This window comes from Bos indicus x Bos taurus, chromosome 21, assembly GCF_003369695.1.
Source record: "Bos indicus x Bos taurus breed Angus x Brahman F1 hybrid chromosome 21, Bos_hybrid_MaternalHap_v2.0, whole genome shotgun sequence".
NCBI classification, from domain to species: domain Eukaryota; kingdom Metazoa; phylum Chordata; class Mammalia; order Artiodactyla; family Bovidae; genus Bos; species Bos indicus x Bos taurus.
In genome coordinates, this window is record NC_040096.1 from 24,556,015 (window position 1) to 24,579,442 (window position 23,428).

General features: G+C 45.1%; 1 protein-coding gene across 8 annotated transcripts in view; it reads right to left on the reverse strand.

Annotated features, from left to right (window-relative positions):
- The window catches only part of SH3GL3 (SH3 domain containing GRB2 like 3, endophilin A3), a 117,330-nt gene that overhangs the window by 9,021 nt on the left and 84,881 nt on the right, over positions 1-23,428 (reverse strand). For 4 of the 8 annotated variants that reach the window (XM_027520763.1, XM_027520760.1, XM_027520769.1 and 1 more), the window contains 2 exons: positions 11,482-11,553; positions 1,986-2,656 (listed from right to left, as the gene is read on the reverse strand). The exons of 1 other annotated variant lie outside the window; for it this stretch is intronic. In XM_027520763.1, coding sequence (XP_027376564.1) covers positions 2,451-2,656; positions 11,482-11,553 — 278 coding nt within the window. In that variant the 3' untranslated portion in view covers positions 1,986-2,450. Of the gene's footprint in view, positions 1-1,985; positions 2,657-11,481; positions 11,554-14,428; positions 14,480-23,428 lie in introns of those variants that run through there. 3 more of the 8 variants (XM_027520762.1, XM_027520768.1, XM_027520761.1) reach the window with 2 other exon arrangements.

Consider the following 23,428-nt stretch of genomic DNA (forward strand, 5'->3'; position numbering starts at 1 on the left):
CATAAGGATTGAATAGGCTTCCCAGGTGGCACTAGCAGTAAAGAACCCACCTGCCAATGCAGGACAGCATCACAACCCACTCCAGTTTTCTTGCCTGGAGAATCCCATGAACAGAGGAGCCTGGCACGCTATAGTCCATGGGGTCACAAAGAGCTGGACACGACTGAGTGACTGACACAATGCTGCATCAGTTTCCTAGGGCTGTCCTAACAAATGACTGTGGCTAGGTGACTCAAAACAACAGAAACTAATTAGCCCACTCTTCTGGAGGCCAGATGTCCAAAGTCAATGTGTCAGCAAGTCCGTGCAGCACCTGAAGGTTCTGAGGAGAATCCTTTCTCACCTCTTCCTTGGCTTCTGGGAGCACCACTCCAATCTTTGTCTTCACATGCTCCGCCTGTGGCCTGCTCCCCTATGTCTGGTTCTGTGACAAATCCCCCTCTCCTTTCTCTTTGGATACCAGTCACTGGGTTCAGCGCATGTGTTTGGTCACTCAGTCATGTCTGACTCTTGCGACCCCAAGGACTGCAGCCCACCAGGCTCCTCTGTCCATGGGATTTTCCAGGCAAGAATACTAGAATGGGTTGCCATTTCCTCTTCCAGGAGATCTTTCCGACCCAGGGATTGAGCCCGTATCTCCTGTGTCTCCTGCATTGCAGGTGGCTTCCTTACTCGTTGAGCCATTGGAGAAGCCCCATTGGATTCAGGGCCCACCCTAAATCCAGGATGATCTCACCTTAAGACCTTTAACTTGACTCCATCTGCAAAGACCTTATTTCTGAACTCACATTTTCAGGTACTGGAGATGATGACTCAGACATTTCTTTTTGGAGGCCGTTAATCAACCCACTCCAGCCACCAATACTAAAGATTACCCTACATTCTGTGTCCCACTCGAAAGGATGCCCAAGAAGTTGTCCAACATAGCTTATCAGAGGTTCTAAGACTGAGACCAAACGACATTAAGGCACTCTAATAATAACATACTAATATAAATGTAGACACAGACAGAACGTAGAAAGAATTCTCACAGGTCAATAATAAACAATTGAAAATGGTCAAAAGATTTGAAGAGGCACTCACGAAAGCTACACATATGCCCAATGAGCATATGAAAAGATGCTCCACATCATCACTCATCATCCGAGATTGGTCCATGGGAGGCACAAAGGGGCTCAGAATTACAGGACTGTAAATTAAATAAGAGGCTTTCTACACCAAGTCCCCTACATACAAATGAGATCCATTCCAAGACTGCGTCCATAAGTCCAGTTTGCTCATCAATCCAACAAAGTTAGCCTGGGTACCCAACTAACACAATAGGCTATATAGTACTGCAGTGTCATAGGTTTATAATACTTTTCACACAAATATTACATTAAAAAAAAAACAACAAAAAATAAACATTTTTATTCTTACAGTACAGTACCTTGAAAAGTACAGTAGTGCCAGCTACATCACCGCAGCTTTTACACGGTATAGGGGAGTGCAGGTTCAATTCCAGGTCAGGAAGCTAAGAACCCACATGCCTTGCAGCCAAAGAATCAAAACAAAATGGAAGCAATAGTAACAAATTCAATACGGGCTTTAAAAATGGTCCAGATTTTTAAAAAATTAAGAAAGCAAACAACAACAACAAAAGAATATCTAGTAGCTATTTATATTTAGAGTTGTGGTGGGTTAGTGTCTGCTTCCTTACCTTCGTGCACAGGTCTGGAGGTTGGCTAGAGTCACTCAGTTCTGGCCCATGCATCTCCCTGCAGTCAGCTAGCTTGGGCATGTTCTCGTGATGGAGATGCACAGGTGCAGAGTACAGGTGGAAAGACTTGAGTATTTTTCAAGTCCCCATTGGTATCCAGCCTGCTACCATCCCACAGGCCAAACAAGTCACCAGCCTGCACCCCAGGTCAGGGTGGTCACAGGAGGAATTCACAGCTGTACGACTGCATTTCGGAATCGATTCAACATTAAGAATGACCAAGGCCTTTTGCCAACACAATGCGTCATGTTTATTGGGTGATTCACAGGTCAGGAAAACACACGAAGGGGAAAGACCGGAGGCCATCAGTCATGTCAGGAAACAAACTATTTAGCAATTCTTAGCTTCAAGTGTTGTCTTCCATCACAGCTTAAGGAAGATGGGCCAGTCCCTGACAGAGCAGTAGCGGGTGCTGTTTATTTTTAGCAACAAGAAGCACATACATTTATTTAACCAGTGACTTTTAGGACAATCAGCAAAAGAAGAAAACTGTATTTCCATGGAGCCAAGACAAGAAAATCATTTATACAAATTAAACTGATACAAAATACATTATAAAGAGAACCACACATACAAAACTCATTAACTTGGTCAAAGAGCAAGAATGCCACAGAACAACCACGCTGAGAATACTGGTGTGAATTCATTTCGGTTATGAAACTTATGTCCGAGAGAGTGTGAGTTATCACATTTACTGAGGTAAAGGCACAATCACTTCCACATAGTTAATGGGGAAGAAGCCAGATTCCCCATGCAGAATTCCTTCATACCAGTTTTCATCTATTTGATTGGTTAATGTAATGATGTCCCCTTCTTTAAATCCTAGTTCTCCTTGGTTTTCAGGCTCAAAGTCATAGAGACCACGACAGCAGGGCTGGTCCATGGGAACGTTAGAACCTGTCCGCATCGTGTGGAGACAAAAAGCAAATGGTTAACGTGACGGAGCATCCGTGGGGTGCTGCAGAGACCAGGAACAGCAGGCCCCTGCCTGCCTTTCCAGGACAAGGCTGGCTCAGCACCCACTGTGGGCCCTGCACTTGTGGCCTCTGCCCTCCTCAGCTCTCCCTCCTCCCCTAGCTGACCTCCTGAGCGCATGGCTTTTCTCATCAGTTCTCCTAGCCAGAAAAATTCAGGCCCAGCCCCTGTTCTTTAAGCAGCTGTTCAGCTCTGCCTGAAGCCCAAGGGAGGTGCAGAATTTTACAAGGCCTAACCCCTGCCCTCAGGGAGCTCATAGTTCCTTTCTGGAGAGTGGACAACACATGAGAAACATCTGAAGAACAAAGATGAGGGACTTCCCTGGTGGTCCAGCGGTTCAGACTCCATGCTTCCAACGCAGGGGACGCGGGTTCAATCCCGGATCAGGGAACTAAGATCCCCGTGTGCCACACAGTGTGGCCAAAAAATAAAACAAATTGATAAGAAACCAAGGCTAAAACAACAACAACAACAAAACAACAAAGACGAGGTAGTGTATCACCTATAACTCAGAGAAGAAGGAAGCAGAAAAGGCCTGGATGGTCAGGGCCGTATTCCTAGAGCTGGTAACCAGGGGGTGGGACATGGCAGGGTGTGAGACTAGACAGACAAGAGCAGAATCTCTACAGACCAGCCTGCAGCCTTGGGATTGTTGTACCAAGCCGGTAGTTCTCAGGACAACATTTTTAACGTAATTATTTTTTCATTTCAAAACCAAAACTAAACACGGTAAAAAGAGAAAGACAAAAAGAGAGTAAATACATGCAAAATTGAGAGAATAAATACATGCTAATGAAGAGGTGCATGTGTGTGTGCTAAGTCATTTCAGTCCTGTCTGACTCTGTGTGACCCCATGGACTGTAGCCCTCCAGGTTCCTCTGACCACGGGATTCTCCAGGCAAGAATACTGCAGTGGGTTGCCATGCCCACCTCCAGGGGATCTTCTGGACCCAGGGATCAAACCCACATCTCTTACAACTCCTGCATTGACAGGCAGGTTCTTTACCACTAGTGCCACCTGGGAAGCCCCAGTGAAGAGGTCACCAGTGTTAAATTAACGTGATGGCATAGAAGTTTCCAGATAACTTTATGAATATATTTGTGTATGTATTTAACATATAATTATTTTCATAAAAGAATATTCCTATTATATTACGATGAACATTTTCCAGGTTACTTTTAATTACTGAACAGCTGTCAACTATATCAGGATAACATAATTTATTGTTGTTTTGGTCGCGTGGTGTGGCACATGGGATATTAATTCCCTGACCAAGGATCAAACCCCTGTTCCCTGAATTGGGAGCTCAGAGTCTTAACCACTGGACCACAGGGAAGTCCCTAACATAATTTCTTTAACTGATACCCTCTTGTAGGATATTTAAAGGTCTTCCTTTCCTTCCTTCCTCTTTCTCTCTCTCTTCCCTTCTATATTCCTTCCTTTTCATTTTCCCATTTGTTTCCTCTTGGCATTCATTGGTAACTCTTTGAAAAATATCGTAATATATGTGTATTTATAAATATGTACATTTAATTCCTGAGGGTAAACTTCTAGAAGGAAATTAGCTCTTCATAGACATAACTTTTTCTAAGACTTTTAAAATTTACTACAGTATATTTTTCTATTTTCTTTGTCTTAAAAGTATTAGGTGCCCCTAATATTTATGGACTTTCATACTATAAATATTAACCTCGTATCTGTCATGTTTGATATATACACTATTTCCAGCTTATTATCTGTATTTTTTTCCCTTTCATTTTGTTTTTGGAGTGTGTACTGGGGGTGGGGCAGGGATGGGGGTTTCTGTTTTATTTTGCCATCCATGCAGAAATTTTAAACCACATAAAGCAAAGTGATGAAACTTTTCATTCATGGTTTCCCTTCCACAGTTATATATAAATATTCAACTAAGTTTATCCCAGTAATTTTTTAAAATTAATTTTTAATGTGAAGATGCTCTCCTTAAATCCATTTAGATTTTTGCAAATAAAGATATTATATATTTTTAATAATGTTTAAGCAGCTATCTGAATGCAATTTATTAAATAGTAATAATCCATTATTCTCAACTGATTTCAATCCTACTTTTGTCTTATGTGCACTTGGATCTATTTTAGCATTTTCTACTTTCCCCACTGATGTATTTCAGTAACTGTACCACACCATTTTAAATAGTCTAGCTTTAAAGCAAATGTCCCTTAGACTGCAAGGAGAGCAAACCAGTCAATCCTAAAGGAAATCAACCCTGAATATTCATGGGAAGGACTGATGCTAAAGCTGAATCTCCAACACTTTGGCCACCTGATACGAAGATCCAACTCATTGGAAAAGACCCTGATGCTGGGAAAGATTGAAGGCAAAAGAATGGGCAGCAGATGAGATGGTTAGATAGCATCACTGACTCACTGGACATAAATTTGAGCAAACTCTGGGAGATAGTGGAGGACAGGGGAGCCTGGCATGCTACAGACCATGGGATTACAAAGAGTCTGATACGACTTAGCAACAACAACAAAAAGTAAAAGTAATTAGTAAAGCAAGTTCCTCTCTATTACTCTTCTACAGGCATCCCTTAGAGATATTGCAGATTTGGTTCCAGACCATTGCAATAAAGCAAACATCTCAATAAAGCAAGTCACACACATTTTTTTTGTTTCCCAATACATATAAAAGCTGTTTACACCATCCTGTAAATAGCATTGTATCTAAAAAAACAATGTATACACCTTAATCTTAAAATACTTTATTGCTGAAAAATGCTAACCATAATTTGAGCCTTCAACAAGTCAATCATTTCTGGGGGTGGAGAGTCTTGCCTTGGTGTTGATGGCTGCTGACTTATGAGGGTGGTGGTTGCCGAAGGTTGGGTGGCTGTGGCAACTTCTTAAAATAAGACAAGAGTGAAGTCTGCCTCATGGATTGACTCATCCTTTCACAAACAATTTCTCTGTAGCAGGCAATGCTGTTAGATAGCATTTTACCCACAGTAGAACTTCTTTCAAAATTAGAGTCAGTCCTCTCGAACCCTGCTGTTGCTTTATCAACTAGGTTCATGTAATACTGTAAATCCTTTGTTGTCATTTCAACAGTCTTCACAGCATCATCAGTAGATTCCATCTCAAGAAACCTCTTTCTTTGCTCATTTATCAGAAGCAGCTCCTCATCTGTTCAAGTTTTGTCATGAGGTTGCAGCAGTTCAGTCACATCTTCAGGCTCCACTTTGAATTCTATTCATTCTCTTGCTCTTTCCACTACATCTGCAGTTATTTCTTCCACTGGAGTCTTGAACCCCGCAAAGTCATGCGTGGGGAATGAAAGCCACTTCTGATAATGTTGATATTTTGACCTCTCCCCATGAATCACAAACATTCTTAATGGCAAGCAGAATCCCTTCCAGAAGGTTTTCCATTTACTTTGCCCAGATTCATTAGATGGATCACTATATGTGGCAGCTATGTTGTTGTTCAGTCGCTCAGTCATGTCTGACTCTGCAACTCCATGGACTGCAGCCCGTCAGGCTCCTCTGTTCATGGAATTCTCCAGGCTAAGAATACTTAAGTGGGTCCCCATTTCCTTCTCCAGGGGATCTTCCCGACCCAGGGATCAAACCCGTGTCTCCTGCATTGGCAGGCAGATTCTTTACCACTGAGGCACCAGGGAAGCCCCACATAGGCAGAGTAGATTTAGCATAATTCTTAAATGCCTTAAGATCTTCAGAATGGTAAATAAGCATTGGCTTCTACTTAAAGTCGCCTGCTGCAATAGCCCCTAATAAGAGAGATACTCTGACCTTTCAAACTTTGAAGCCAGGCACTGACTTTTCTTCTCTAGCTATCAAAGTCCTAGATGGCACCTACTGCCAATAGAAAGCTGTTTCATTTACACTGAAGATCTCTTCTTTAGCGTAGCCACCTTCATGAATTATCTTAGCTAGATCTTCCTGATAACTGGCTGCAGCTTCTACATCACTTGCTACAGCTTCTACCTCAGCACGTGCTACTTGACCTTGCAGTGGTTAAAAATCCACCTGCCAATGCAGGGAACATGGGTTGAATCCCTGGTCCCAGAAGATCCCACACATAGCAGAGCAACTAGGCCTGTGTACCACAACCAGCGAGCCTGTGCTCTACAGTCTGTGCTCTGAAACAAGAGTTCCTCTGCCATCCTGCGTTTTCCATTTCAATTTCCTCTTTCTATTATTATGAAACGTTCTTATTCCTCTACCTATCCAGACTTTAAGTACGAGTTGAAACAAGTTCTGCTAGAGACTGTGTTCTTTCCTCAACAAGTCTTTCCCAGCCAAGTAAAGAAGAAGATAAATTTGGGGCTGGTCAAATGAGAAGCTGCTTTGTCCAGGGGAGGGGCCAGGAAGCAGCAGAAAATTCAGCCAGCAGCACCTATTCTCTGGGGGCGGGCCTCCCTCAGTGCCACCCTCAGTACCACCCCCACTGCTAACCTTCCACCCCACGTGAGAGTGAGAGCCAGGCCCCACCCCGGCACCTCGCTTAGGGAGCATCTGTCAGTGAAGTTCCCCAGTTGGACTGAGATGGTCCCCTCTTGCCTTCCTGCTGCAGTGGTTCTCAATCTGGAGGCAGGATAAACACCCTCTGCCTGGGCTGACCCCAGACCAATTAAATCAGAAGCTCTGGCAATGGGACCCAGACACTGGAGTTTACAAAATTTCTCAGGTGTTTCCAATTTCCAAGAGAAGTTGTGAACCACCAGCCCCATGGCCCTCTTTTGCTCCAAGTCCTTTGGCAAGAGGCTGGGAGCCTCTGGAAGCTAGTGGGGGAAGGGGGGTGGGGAGTCATGGCTGGGGAGGGGAGGCTGTTCTTCCTCTTCAGGTGGGAAGCTCCTTCCCAGGTGTGACTTCCAGGTAGGTCAGCATTTTAAAATCTGGGCCCCCTGCCTCATTATTTCTAGAATCTTCCTGATGCTTCCAGCATGTAGACGGCTCCTTCCAACGACAGAACCCTATCACACCCCAAGTTTGTATATTCCTTTTGTCGTAATGACAGGAATTGGGGATTGTTTAGTCGCTCAGTAATGTCCAACTCTTGGCCACCCCATGAACTGTAGCCCACCAGTTTCCTGTCTATAGGATTTCCCAGGCAAGAATACTGAAGCAAGTTGCCATTTCCTTCTCTAAGGGATCTCCCTGGACCAGAGATCAATCCTGTCCCTCTTGCATTGGCAAGTGAATTCTTTACCACTGAGCCACCAGGAAGCAGGAGGATTTAAATAGGGGGCCTGGTTCATGATCTTGAATGTTAACAGAATAACCTTCACTGATTTCAAAGCATTAGGGAATTGTGTGTTTCCAGGCCAGACTTTCCATTTTCCTTTAGAAATACAGCTCAGATCTAGGTGGGCTGGGGGGCTATGGGAGCTGGTCACTGAAATCCTGTAGCAAGTCAACCTGCTGAGTCCAAGTCAATTCTACTAGTGAATAACTGTTCCAGAGTGGTCTATTAAAATGATCAGTATTCTTCTGTCATTTCTTCCACTACCAGTTTTTGACACAGAGGGAGTCAACTGCCAAGCCCCATGATGGTTTTGGGAGGCATTTTCTGGAACACAAAACGCCCGTGCTAAAAGGGTCTTTCGTGGTCTTCCACAAGCTTTCTTTTTGAAGAAGAGGCAGTACGTGCCCCTCAGAGGTCACAACAGCCTGGCCCCAGAGCTAATGGCAAAGCCAGAAAGATACCAGGGCTCCGCCTGTGACCGCCTCTCCTGATGTCACCTCCTACATGCTCTATGCCGCTAAGTCTTGCCAAGAAACTTCATAGGCTATCACACTGACTACAGGGCTGTGTGTGTGTGTGTGTGTGTGTGTGTGTGTGTGTATACATATGTTAGGTTGGCCAAAAAATTAGTTTTGGTTTTTCCATAACATCACATGGGAAGACCCGAATGAACTTTTTGGCCACTCTATTTTTCCTTCCATTCACTTTGTAAGCTACCTGTGATGACTGAAATAAATACTAAATGGCAGACATGCACTTATCCCAGCCCCCGCCTATGCATGCAGACGTGTGCCCTCGCTGCACACACGCTCTGAACCAGTGGAGGGAGAGACACATCCCTCCCGTCTCGCTTCATTTACTCCAGGTGAGGGACCGCTGCCACACTTCCCACTTCTGTCTCCTAAGAGCTGGACCTCGACCAGCACTCACATCACACTCCATCAGCAAAGCAACCCCAAACGTGGCGTCTGTCCCAAGACCCAGGAGTGGAGAGCCCCTGGGCAAGAGTTCCCCAACTCCAGTGAGGTGTGAGTGCTGGGTTCTTCCCAGCCTCTCCACTGTCCCCCCACCCCCAACATCCACCCACTGAACACAGTTCTTAACAGCAGTGCAGGCACCAGGTAGGTCCACCCCCAGCAGAGCTCGACCCACTGTTCTGAACTGTACATGCAGCAAGATGATATTGGGAAGTATCTTCTGATGCCTTCGTCATGCTGGGTCGTCTTGGCCGTCTGGGGCCCCCAACCCAGAAAGCCATGGCCGTCTGTACTTTAGGGAGAGAGTGGAACCCACACATGAGGGAGCGATGTTTAACTGGTAAGTTCCAAAATAATGCCGTTTCAGTTGTGAGATGGTGTGGACGCTGAGGCTTTCGGGCTTTCATGCCTGAGCCTTTTATGAGAATTGAAGCTGGGGTGGGGAGAGACTTCTGGGTTCCAAGGAACCAGAGGTTGAAGAACTCGGAGCACAGAGATTTGTCTTACAAGCGTGGGGAGGGAGGGACTGTTTCTTGCCACCAGAAAAGAGACAAGAGCACCTCCTGGAATCAGGGAAGAGATGGAAGAAGACAGCAGTTTGAAAAGGCTGAGATGCTTCCTGATCCCACCCTGGGGTGGGGGTCTTGGCCCCACTTCCCACTGGAACTGTAGGAGAAGGTAGGCTTCAAAGAGCTCTAGACTTGGGGGTGCTGAGCACAGTGGAAATGGTGGGTTGTGTAATTAAACAGGCGCTTCCCCTGTGACTCAGTGGTAAAGAATCTGCCTGCAATGCAGGAGACGCAGGTTCGATCCCTGAGTCCCGAAGATCCCTTAGAGGAGGGCATGGCAACCCACTCCAGTATTCTTGCCTGGAGAATCCCCATGGACAGAGAAGCCTGGAAGGATACAATAGAGGAGGGCATGGCAACCCACTCCAGTATTCTTGCCTGGAGAATCCCCATGGACAGAGGAGCCTGGAAGGATACAGTCAACAGGGTCGCAAAGAGTCGGACACAAGTGAAGCCACTGAGCACCCTCACACGTAATTAAATAGAGAGGGTGCCTGAGGGGGTCACCTGGGCCCCATGCACTGTGAACACATCTTCTCAAGACCAGGCAGGAAGTGAGGAAGTGCTGAGGGGGCATCTGGACCAGAGATGGCCTGGGCGTGGGTGCACAGGCTCCCAGTGCAGAGGTCCAGTAACCCAAGGGCAAAGCCTTGGGCCCCTGACCCGGGCCCAGACCTGGTGTGATAAGTCTCCTCTGTGGAAGCAGTTAAAACCCTGACAAGCTTCCCCACCCATCACCATGATGTTCCCTAAACACCCCCTGTACCCAGGCAACATCTTGAGGGTACAGAAGGAGGTAGGAGAGAGCCTTGGAGGAAAAACCAATAGCCCTGGCAGGAAATTTTAGCTGAACTGACCAGGTTTAAATCCTGAATCAAGCAAGCAATAAATGGACAGTCTGCACTTTCTATTGGAAGAGACTGAGTTACCTTGAAATGGCCAGATTACGTTTTTTTCCACCATTAGAAGAAATGGAAAAAAGATTAATTTTTTTTTCTTTTGGCCAACAGTAGAAATGGAAAAAAGATTAAGTTGTTTCCGCCATCGGTCTGAAGGGAGGCTCACGAGCAAGTTTGGTTAAAGAGGAATCGAGTTTGTGCTCGCTCCGTGACAGTGTGTGAACTTTCCCTCTGCACAAAAGACAGGGCAGTGTCACCACAGATGGGACGCTGGAAGTGAAGGCAGAAGAGGTGACATGTTCTCAGTGGGATCTTTTCAAACTGGCCGTGCTTGGCGCAGACCTGTGCAAGGAGCCTGAGCGCCCGGTGCCCGAGGATAAGCTGCACCTCTACCCAGATCTTCCCCGAAGAAAGGAGGGGTCCCACCCAGCACCGCATCTTTGCTGAACACCCACTCCCCTTTCCCCTGGGACCTTCCACCACCACCTCCATGTACAAGCTTTCTTGTGCACGGTACTTGGCACCTGAACCCGCTGAGAATCTGTGCACGTGAGCTCCTGGCAGCCGAAGCCCCAGCCCCGGGCCATCCAGTGAGGAGGCTGCCTCCTCCTGCCCTGGCCGGGGAGCCTGTGTTTATTTTCTCTCACTCCTGAGGCCTGGCTTCACGTAATGTGAGAGCAGAGGTGGGGAAAACACAGTCTCTTCCTTGTTAAGGCACTGAAACAAAGATTATTTTAACAGAGAGAAGGGAGTGTCCCTATTGAATATTTATTATTCAAGCTCTGTTCCACACCATTAGGGAGTAAAAAAAGAGACCCAACCACAAGAATTTTAAGGAAGGTGGTCGGTCAGTCAGTACTGCATCGGCAACATGCAACAGGTCGGGAAATCGTGTTCTCTCTAAAAGAAATTTCACTCCCTTCTGGGCAATAATGTGGACCGGCTTCTGACAATATTTGGTCCCCTCTTGTTTTAACAGAAGGAAGATTCTCTGGAGACTCTTCTCTGACTCCAGCTTTTATCTCTTCAAGTCCCTGCTGCAAAGGGCTACTCACGTGAACAGAACTGCCAGGCACATTTTATTCTGGTGGCCACAGTCCCACAATGAATACCACAATCCTGGTCAGCTGGAGAGATAGAAGACTAACCCTCAGTTTTCAGTATTTACCATGTGCCAGGAAAACATTCTAAGTGCCTATAAGCAAACTTAATTCTCAGAGGAACCCTTTGATGAGGTACCATTTGTCATTATTGTTGTTCGGTAACTCAGTCGTGTCTGACTCTTTGTGACCCTATGGACTGTAGCCCACCAGGTTCCTCTATGGATTTCCCAGGCAAGAATACTGGAGTGGGTTGCCATTTCCTCCTCCAGGGGATCTTCCCAACCCAGGGGTCGAACCTGCATCTCCCACAATGGCAGGCGGATTCTTTACTGCTGAATCACCTGGGAAGCCTGAGGTACTATTATTTCCCCCAATGTGATGTAGAGAGAAATTGGGGTTCCAAGCACTTAAGCATCAGAGCTGAGATCTGACCTCCATCTAGGTCCAGAGTCTGAGCTCTTGATCACCGTGGCATGCACCCACTCTGAACATCGTTGGATGCTGAGTTTATGCCCACTAGGTTTCTGAGCCAACTGCAGTCAACGGGGTGGTCCATCAGCTGGGTTGGAAAGAGCCATGGGTCCTCAGCAGGGCAGGCTCCTGGAGCTCCCAGGCCTGGGATGCTCTTCGAGTGCTCTCCACCTTAATCCTTCTCTGATCCTAGAAGGTCTGCCCACATCCCACCCACCCTGCCAGTCACTGGAGGGATGCCCTTCTGGGCCTTACTCGCTGTGCAGCTTCAAAGTGAGCAGCTCAGGCTTCAAAAATACCATTAAGTCCCTATACATACGAATGAGTTCCATTCCGAGAGTGCATTTGTAAGTCCAGTCTGTTCGTAAGTCCAACAAAGTTAGCCTAGCTAACCAACTAACTAATCAGCTATATACTGCTGCTTTTACACTTGCTTCTGGACATTCGGGCTTGAAATAAAGACACTGCACTACTGTCCTCTACACAGGACTGTACGGTAAAGTGCACACAAGCACAGCTCCTTGTGGAGGATGCATGCACGCGACAGTGTATGCCAGACATGAGAAGTAACTTGTGATAGCTCTGATTGGAAATGCGAACATTCACATCTTGGAAAGTTCCCAACTTGAAGGTTCATATATATCAGACTTAGTGTAACAAGCAAAAAAAAAATGGACATCTATTCTGGGTGGTGGGTTAGACCCCAGCGTAGAGCTGGTGTGCTGGTGTCTCTGCAGCCTGGCCACCTCATGTGCTCCCTCCCTCTCTCTCTGCCACCAGCCAGGACCTGGGAGCCTGTTGTCGAAAATATATTTCTCGCCCTGACTTTGAAGAAGATCAAGGAGGGAGCAGAAGTGGTAAGAGGGGCAGGGAAATCCTTCTCTCCGTGACACTAAAAGTCACAGCTCTTTTGATGTCCTTGAACTTGCCGTATTTTCAGATCACCCAAGGAACCCACTGCACTCTTGTCTCCTCTGGTGGCCCTGACTTCAGGGATTTCATTACCTGGAAGCATCTGGTCAGAGCATCACAATCGAAAGGCAAGCGACAACCCCCACTCCTACTTTGTGGTGAGCGGGGAAGCGGATGGAGAGAGAAGTAAAATTCATACACCTGCCGTCAACATGCGTGCCTATCAACGTACAAGGTACAGAGTCTACAGAAGCTACTGACCTGAGGAGGGTTCTTTGTCTTTTAGTAAATGCCCCAAACTGCTGTGCCTTTTAGAGATTTTGTTCCTGCTCTTTATAGTGTTTCTCTTGCCTCCCTTGTCATCAGGCTGCGACCTGTCACTTTTTCCTGCCGACAGTGGGCCTTCCTGGAGCAGTCCCCCATGCCTTTCTAATCTGCTCCTTCCAGTCTGCTGTAGGCTGGGAAATCAGATAACCAGTTATGAAACGTTAACAACTGCTGTGTCCTGGGCGCTTACACTATGTAGCAAGTACCGTGTGTGCCAAGTACCTCTTATTTACAGGATCTGATATAATCCTCAGAATAACCCTCTGCAGGTAAGGTGAGAATTCCTATTCTTTTGATGACAGAATTCTGACTGAGAGGGATGGAGCGAAAGCCAGGACTTGGGCCTTCCTCTGAAAGGCAGGTGACACCTGTCCTGGCTGGGTAAGCCTGTTTTCTGCTCACTTCCTGGTCTCAAGTCAGGAATGCAGAGGTGTCTGCATATGACTTCTGCTACCCATGGGGAGAAAGGAAGGTACCTGACAGCAGGTGGAATGGGCAGCCAGTTAGGAGGAGTATGGTCAGCCACCCAGAGACTCACTACACCCACACCATCTAACTAGAGAGTTCATCTCTTAACGGGTTGGGCCCAAAAGGGACTTGGAACTTTCAAGTCTATTTCTGCTTCAGACTCAAACACTGAGTGTGTACCCTGGGCCAGGCACCATCTCTCTTGAATTAGAACCAGCGTATCTGGTTCAAGCTCCCTTCAAAAGTTGTCATTTTTTTATTGATCAAAAATCTCAAGCTCTGGCAGCAAACATTTTTTTGAAGCTAACACTTTTGCTTGAGCTGACCCAGATACAGCATTGGTGTATAACTCTGATGAATACTACAGAACCCATTTTTGTTCAACATCTGTAAAGGACTATTTTCGTTCATTTGGTAAGACCATATGAGACAGACAGTTTGGATCCCTGGGTTCTAGCTCTGGGTGAGGTCACCTCTGGACCCTGGTTTCCTTACCTGCGAATTTTACGTATAGATCTATGGCTAATGCCATGGACAGAATGTCTGTGTGCCCCCAACATTCAGATGTTGAAGTCCTAATCCCCAAAGTGGTGGTATTAGCAGGTGGGGATGTTGGGGGATGACAAGGTCATGAGGGTAGAGCCCTCGAAAATGGCATTAGTGCCACCAGGGACAGACGACGAGAAGACAGCCATCTGCAAACCAGGAAGGGGTCCCTCACCCGACAACGAGTCTGCTGGCACCTTGATCTTGAACTTCCCAGACTCTGAAACTGTGAGAAATAAATGTTGGTTGTTTTAAGCCACTTGATCTAGTATTTGTTATAGCAGCTTGAGCTAAGACAGTTAAGTCATAAACTAGTGAGTATGGTCTAGTAAAGGTTTATGAATAATCTAGAAATAAGAACTCTGTATTTATCCATAGGAGATGTGATTTGTTAAAATAACTTGTCAGTGGAACTCAAGCTTAATTATTATAATCTATAAAAATAAGCACCTGTAATTTGTTTTTACCTTAATACCAATCCTCTACCACTCACAGATTACAGGAGATGGATTTAATTAGTGATGTTTGTGCCCTCCTCCATTCACTAACAAAGCTTTCCCTTGTGTACCAAGATGACTTGCACAGACTTCTCGGAAGCTGTGGCCCATTATTTAGCAAAGTTTCCTGGGAGGTGAGCCCTCTGCTACAACCGGGTCCAGGGCGTGTGGGTTGCCTTTGCCACTCTGAGTTAAGGGAAAGGAGAAGACGAACAGCGGCCTTAATCAGAGGTGGCTTCCTGGCCACTGGCAGGAGGATCAGTTTGCAGACGGTGTTTTGCTTGGCCGGCTCCTTGCTTTGTACAGTGTGGATTAGTTGCCAGTATTTAAAAATCAGGAGATTGCACATAAATATGTGATTGCTGGCTTCTCTTGGAAAAATCCTAAGGGCTGGCTATCCTTGGTCCACATTCTCGGGCAACAAGCGGCTGCAGTTTGGACAGGGTGAGCATTTACTCTATCCGCTGCAGACTCCTCTGCCTGCGGTGCTCCTGACTTGGAGGTCTGCAGTCAGACATCACTGGCCTCGCTGTTTTCTCGCTGTTGTTGTTGTTTAGTTGCTTAGTGGCATCTGACTCTTTGTGGCCCCATGGACTGTAGCCCACCAGGCTCCTCTTTTTCCCAGGCAAGAATACTGGAGTGGGTTGCCATTCCCTTCTCCAGAGGATCTTCCTGACCCAGGGATCGAACCCATGTCTCCTGTTGTTGGCAGGCAAATCCTTTACCACTGAGCCACCTGGGAAGACTTTCCCACAATCTGGCATCAGGATTTGCACCTGAGGGTGCAACTCCAGAGGGGGTGTCACCCACGTGGATTCCAACACAAGGTCCACTGGAACTGTGCTCCATGGCCGCTCTGTTTGTAATCCTTGGAGACTGACTTCACTTGACTATTTTTTTTAAAACATAAGTACATAAATGAATATTTAGATAACATTATTTTAAGTTTTAGCTTAAAGACCAAGCATATCATTGTAGAATATATGCTAAGATTTTAAAATATGCATCTGAGATAATAGAACCATTTCAGCCAAGGAGTATTAAAATTTTGACAACTAAATTGGAAATTATGTCCAATAGCCTTTTCAAAAACTCTTTTTACAGACTATTTAGCAGAGTTACAGGAAACCATCCCCTGCAGCAAGAAAACTTTTCCCTCTGAAGCTTTCTTGAGATAAAGAACAAAAAAAGGACCCTTCCCCCTTTCTCACATCAATGCCTATTGATCAAGAATAATAATCAGAGCTCACACTTTAATTTTTAATAGTATTTTTTAAAATACAGAAAATATAAAAATGTTCAGTCTGTGCACTTTGCAAATTTGTAAGAATGCTGAGTACTCATAAAAGATAAATTTTGAAGCCACAGAATTTAGAGCTGGAAAATAAACCTGGAATGTATTGAGTCCAATCACTTCATTTAGGAACAAGTATAAATCAGTCCAGAGATGTTAAGAAACTCTCCCAAAGTCACACAGCAAATAAGTGCCAGAATTCTGAATTCCAACAAGAGACTCCCATTTTTTGCTTATATCTCTGTCTATAACTCTGACTCTGAACTATTACTGATAATATACAGACATGGAGACTGCAGACAGGCTGATGGCAAGGGAAAAAAAGACCAAGGAAAGAGTGGGAAGGACAAGAGAGAAAGAGTAAAAAAGAACCTGCTGACCAAGCAATCACCGTTGTCACTGCTGTGTGAAATTTTAATTTCCTCTTTGGAAATTCGGGTTAAAAATACATCCATTTCTATTTGCAGAGTGCTCGTCTTCTTTAAGTTTCACACTTCACACTTTACTTCTGAATAAATGTTTATTTTCTAATGTAATCCTAGAGATTTCACTCCAATGAGGGGAAGGACTTAAGCCCTAGACATTACATCCGAGCCCCCTAAGAAGTGTCAAGGAATTTATAAAAAGTCTCTTTATACCCAAAGGGAGTTAGAATGTCTTAATATACATCATTTGAGAGATTTATTTCACCTCGCTCTGAAATGCCTGGAGCACATGTTTGAAACCCACACTTGTTCACTCATCTTTGCCTTCCACATTAACGTCAGTCTCAGTTTGGTCCATATTAACCCTCAGTTGTGATTAGACAAAGTGGCGCCCTCTTTAAGAACCGCAGTGCAAAAGAAAACCTCCGTAGGGACTTCCCTGGTGGCACAGTGGATAAGAACCCACCTGCCAGTGCAGGGGACACAGGTTCAATCCCTGATCCAGGAAGATCCCACATGCCCGCCGGGCAACTAAGCCCATGCACCACGACTACTGAGCCTGTGCTCTAGAACCCAGGAGCCGCAACTACTGAAGCCCTCACACCTAGCGCCCATGCTCCGCAACACAAGAAGCCATCGCAATGAAAAGTCCACGTGCCGCAACTAAAGAAAGCCCGCTTGCAGCAATGAAGATCCAGCACAGCCAAAAATAAAAACATAAATAAAATTAGAAAAGAGAAGGCCTTCATAAATAAGTGAGTTGATTAAAAAACGTACAATGGCCTCTGTTCTCTAGTCTTTACATTTAGAATTCAGCAAGTGACGACTTACCCAAGGTAGGGAAGATGCCTAAGCATAGGTCGCAAGTTCCTTTACTATTTTCCTGAAAACCAAGGGTTTTCTGGGAACGACCCAGGCACACATTTTAGCGCGAAGACTTTTCTTGGCCTCCCTTTCTCTTTGGGGACAAAGAGGCAGCATACTCCGATGAAGCCTCATGACCCCACACTCAGGGGCTTGGACAGGCAGCGGTTTCTCCTCGCCAGAGCCTAAACTTGGATTTTGTCTGCAATCCATCATTTCAAGATGTGATTTCCACCACCACCCCCCTCTCCCTTTTTTGGCTCACTTTATTCATTCTCTTAAGTACCTAGAAACCATATTATCAAAGATTCCATCTTAGTCCCACCATGGATTCAGCCTAATTGATCTACGTCCTTTCATCTTCCCCCACCTCTGTTTTTTTTTTTTTTTCTTTAGAAAGAAGAAATGATGAAGAAAATGTTCTTGGAATTCATTTCTGGCAGAGTCCTAGGAGCTTTGCTTTAAATTGTTAGTGAAATGCTTGACATTTTTCCTTTACTTTATAAACATTATGTGCAAATCATTCAGAATCCTAATGGAAAGTAATTTCCCATTAATGCCGGCTATAAAATGCCATTTTCTTTTGAAACTGTGCCTTAGAAACAAACAGTACGGGACGCCTTCACACTCACAAATTCTACCCACGAATCAACGAGGAAGCCCAGGGCTGGGGATGGGGACTAAAGTAGAGGCAGATGTTACACGGTGGCATGGCATGCAGTGTGCTATAATGGAGAATCCAGTTGTGGATACTGAGCCTTCCTGAAAGCCATCTTCTACACATCTGTGATCTCTGGCTGACCATCACCCAGCTAACAACTTAATCTGCCTGGGGACTGAGCTACTGGCCAAGAAGGAGGGGACAGAGTACTACACACACAGTCTGGATGAGGAGGCCAAGGAACGGACTGTCCTATCACCGCTTTCTTCTTCCAAGTCAGATGCGTACAACAGACTCCCTTTGCAACCACTTGCTGGCCCGATTCCCTCCGATCAAGAATCTTGGAAAGAAATCTTTCCTGATGCTCTTGAACGTTTGCTGACATTCCCCAGTATTATTTCTTAACAAGATAAAATGAAAAATCTGTAAGATATAAAACTACCATATGACTCAGCAACCACACTCATGGGCATATACCCAGAAAGAACCATAATCCCAAAAGACACATGCACCCCAGTGTTCACTGAAGCACTATTTACAATAGCCAGGACATGGAAGCAACCTGGATGTCCATGAACAGATGAATAGATAAAGAAGTTGGAGTATGTATAGACAATGGAATATCACTTGGCCATAAAAAGGAACGAAACTGTGCCATTTGCAGAGACACGGATGGACCCAGAGAATGTCATACAGAGTGAAGTAAGTCAGAAAAAGAGAAGAACAGATATTGTATATTAATGCATATATGTGGAATTTAGAAAAATGTTAGAGATGAACCTATTTGCAAAGCAGAAATAGAGACACATAGAGAACAATGTACAGACACCAAGGGAGGAAGGCAGGAGTGGGATGAATTGGGTATACACACTACTATGCAATGGCACCCCACTCAGTACTCTTGCCTGGAAAATCCCATGGACGGAGGAGCCTGGTGGGCTGCAGTCCATGGGGTCGCTAAGAGTTGGACACGGCTGAGCAACTTCACTTTCACTTTTCACTTTCATGCACTGGAGAAGGAAATGGCAACCCACTCCAGTGTTCTTGCCTGGAGAATCCCAGGGGGACGGGGAGCCTGGTGGGCTGCCATCTATGGGGTCGCACAGAGTCGGACACGACTGATGGGACTTAGCAGCTTAGCAGCATGTATAAAATAGATAATTAATGAGAACATACTGTATGGCACTGGGAACTCTACTTAATATTCTGTGGTGACCTAAATGGGAAGGAAATCTAAAAAAAGGTGGAGGGGGGACATTTGTAAACGTGTGGTTGATCCACTTTGCTGTACAACAGAAACTAACACAACATTGTAAAAACAACTCTACTCAGTTGTGTCCAACTCTTTGTGACCCCATAGACTGTAGCCTCTGTCCATGGGATTTCCCAGGCAAGAATACTGGAGTGGGTTGCAATTCCCTTCTCCAGGGGATCTTCCTGACCCAGGGATCGAACCTGCATCTCCAGTGTCTCCTGCATTGATAGATGAATTCTTTACCACTGAGCCATCTGGGAAGCCCTTCTGGGGTCCTAGGGTCTGCTGATTCCAATTCATTCAGATATAATACAGGGAGGAAGGCAGGCTGGGGTTGGACTTGCTTTCAACGTATTTAGTTATATTTATAACCAGCTTCTTTCTAACAGAAATTTTGAAATGGCTCACAATAACATATGTATTCAGAAGAGAGGTTTCACAGACCAGAAAGAGAAAAGTAAAGCCATAAAAAGTAAGGAAACAATGTATTTTCATACAAACAATAGAACTTGTGAGTAAAGGAGGGAGCGGACTACTAAAAATGGTATCAGAGGGACTTCCCTGTTGGTCCAGTGGTTAAGAATCCACCCGCCAGTGCAGGGGACACAGGTTCCATCCCTGGTCCTGAAGATCTCACACGCTGCTAGGTAACTAAGCCTGCACAGCACAACTGCCAAAGTCCATGTGCCTAGAGTCTGTGCTCTGCAATAAGAGACGCCGCTGCAATGAGGAGCCTGCACACCACAACTAGAGAGTAGCCCCCGACTGCAACTAGAGAAAGCCTGCGCATAGCAACAAAGACCCAGCGAAGCCAAAACTAAATAAAGACATTTTTTCAAAAATTATACTGGAGCAACAGACATACGCTGGGACTGTCCCAAGCAAACTAGGATGCATGGTCACCCTCATCAAAGGGGAGGATGTGCACATGGACCAGCTCTGGCCATTTTATAATGATTGCTGTGCTTGAACTTTGCATCTGGCACTAAGCTTCCTGGGGGTGGGGAGAACAGGGAATACAGTGGGTACACAGTTTTCTTTAAAGAAGGAAGTATACCTATTCTTCAAAAGTCACGACTTTTCCATTATTAAATACATGCTTGTTTATTCAAATACACTTATCGAAATACAATTTAAAGAATATCTTTTTAAAAAGGAAAATATTGCCCAGAATCCTACCATTTAGCCTGGCCTACATGCACAAATTGATTTACAAGGTTGTAATCACGGAACACTGATAACTCTGTGTCTTTCTTTTCAACTTCATATCAAACCATAAACATTCGAATGTTTCGACATAATTTCCATGTCAGTGAGTTTGAAAAGCTGCACAATATCCCATTTGATATACCATCATCTACTTAACCATTATCCTAATGTTGACAAATATATATAAATAAATATTGGTCATTAGACTGTTCCCATTTATAACTTGTTCTTCCTCTGTATAGTGCTGTAATAGGTACAGGAATATGCTTTTGCTTAAATTATTTCTTTAGGATACATTTCCAGGAATGAAGCCACCGAGAGTATGCAAACATTTTTATTAATTTTGATGGTTATTGTTGAGTTGATTTCCCAATGAGTCACCCCAGGGTTGGCAAACTCTGGCCTGTGGGCCAAGTAACATCTGAATGGAATACAGCCATGCTCATCCATTTCCATACTGTCTGTGGCTGCCTTCACATCAGAACAGAGTTGAGAGGTTGCAACCAAGACCAAATAACTGACAAAGTATAAACTTTTTATGACCTGTCCCTCTACAAAAAGAGCCTGCCGACTCCTAGGTTATCCTTAATGTACGTTCCCATACCATCCTGCGTGAGGTACCACGTTCTAATGGAAATGAATTGTGTGGGGCCTGATGTGTTCTTCCACAACATATGTGTAGGAGATAGATGTGTGTGGTAGAAACTGCAAGCTGGCCACCAACACTCTCTCGCTCCTCTTCAGGGTGGTATAGTGGTGGGATGTGGCTCTCCAGCTAAACCCACTCCCCCAGCCTCTGCAGCTCGTTGTGGCCCTGTGACTAGGTCCATCCCAGGGGGGTGGGAGTGGAAGTAACATCAACCACCTTTGGTTTACTTCCCTAAAAGGCAACCTCCAGACCTGGACTTCCAGTCTTAATTTCTATCTCATTTGAACCATTGCTTTCTTGAGTCTTTGCACAACAGTAACTATTCTTACCCTAACTCATGCAAAAACTGGTACCAGAAGTGGGATGTTGTCATGATAAGAGCTAAACTTAGTGGCCAAGCCGTGATGAAGAAGAAACAGATATAACTGGCATGAAAGTCGGCGATCCTAGTTAGGGTGTGGAAAAACACTTGGTAAAACTTTTGCCTGTGGTAACTTTCAAAGCATCCCGCATATCAGGAGCCTAAAGGAAGAAATTGGGGAAAACAGAATGTGACTGGATGGTAACTGCTCCTTGGTACATCTAGCTACTTATTGTAAGAAAGGGAAGAATTGCCCGGTTTGCAAGCAAAAAGGGAAGAGACGAGAATCAGAGATTGGGTCCCAGAGCATTAGATAAGCTTCTGTACCACCAAAGAACGGACGATGGGCAGGCTGTGCTCCAAGTCATTCTCAGAGACTTCTGTAAACTGAATGAATGGACCTCATTCCACAGCAAAGATTTATCTAAAGGTATTGCCTTCCCACTTATCTGCTATTCCAGATGGCCTCAAGGTAGCCTCCATAAGTTAAGAAAGGTTAGCTGGGACTTCCCTGGTGGTCCAACGGTTAAGAATCTGCCTTGCAACACAGAGGACACAGGTTCGCTCCCTGGTCAGGGAACTAAGATCCCACGTGCTGCAGGACAACTAAGCCCACACGCCTCAACTAGAGAGTCTATGGGCCACAATGAAGAGCCTGCATGATGCAAAGAAGATTCTACATGCCACAGCTAAGACCCAAGACAGCCAAATATAGAAATATTTAGAAAAGGAAAGGAAAGGTTAGGCAAGAAAGGAAAGAAGTAAGGCGGTCTCTTAAGAGCTATATCTAAGAAAGAAACTTGGATGTGATTACTGGCACATGGGAGTGCTTGGGAGACACAGATCAGAAGCTATTACATTTTTGGAGGCCTTGAATTGGGAAAAGGAAGTGCTGGTCTAACCTGAAAACATCTGCATCTATTGAACCTTGAAGAACCCTCAAGACACCTAAGCAGCAGTAAGCACAACCGTCAGAGGAAGCGGCTTTCCAAAGGCCACTTCAGATATGAAGATGTGGAAGCTATGAAAGACATCTGAGAAGATAAATCTAGGGACCTGCAGGATAAAGGACAAGAGCTAGGCTTCTCACCTTCCAGGGAGTAGAACCAGGGTCTAATCTTCTCTCATTGACTCAATAGCGGGTCCTGCAGAATCCATCATTTCTTTGGACAAGTGTGTGCATGCTCAGTCACTAAGTCATGTCCGACTCTTTGTGACCCCATGGACTGTAGCCCTCCAGGCTCTTCAGTCCATGGGGATTCTCCAGGCAAGAATACTGGAGTGGGTTGTCATTTCCTTCTCCAGGGGATCTTCCAAACCCAGGGATCAAACCCACGTCTCCTGCATTAGCAGGTGGTTCTTTACCACTGAGCCACCAGGGAATCCCAGCCAATCACTAAAGATTATAAAATAGGTATGTCTTCCAAGGGGGAAGAAGCAGGATGGGAAGAATTAGGAGATAGGGATTGATACATATACACTATTGATACTATGTATAAAATAGATAACTAATAAGAACATACCGTATAGCAAAGAGAACTCTAATTCACTGTGGTGACCTGAATGGGAAGAAAGTTCAAAAGGGAGGGGATGTATGTATATGTATGGCTGATTCACTTTGCTGTACAGTAGAAACTAATACAACATTGTAAAGCAACTATACTTCAGTAAAATCAATTTTAAAAATTAGAAAATAAAATAGGTGTGTCTTTAATTCCAAATAATGTTGGAAAACAAGAAGGACCATAAATTATGAAAACTATAAGGAATATCTGAAAGATGGAAATCAAGCAGCTGGAGAAAATGAAGCTCAAAATGGTCCCCAAAGAGAGATGCAACAAAAGTGGGTTTGGAGGGTGCCCCAAACTCAGAGTAAATAGTTCTGGAAGCTGGAAGACTAGTTGGCATTCTGGGCAAAGAGCGGCCTGATGACTCCTCCCACCCTGGCCTTGTACCAAGT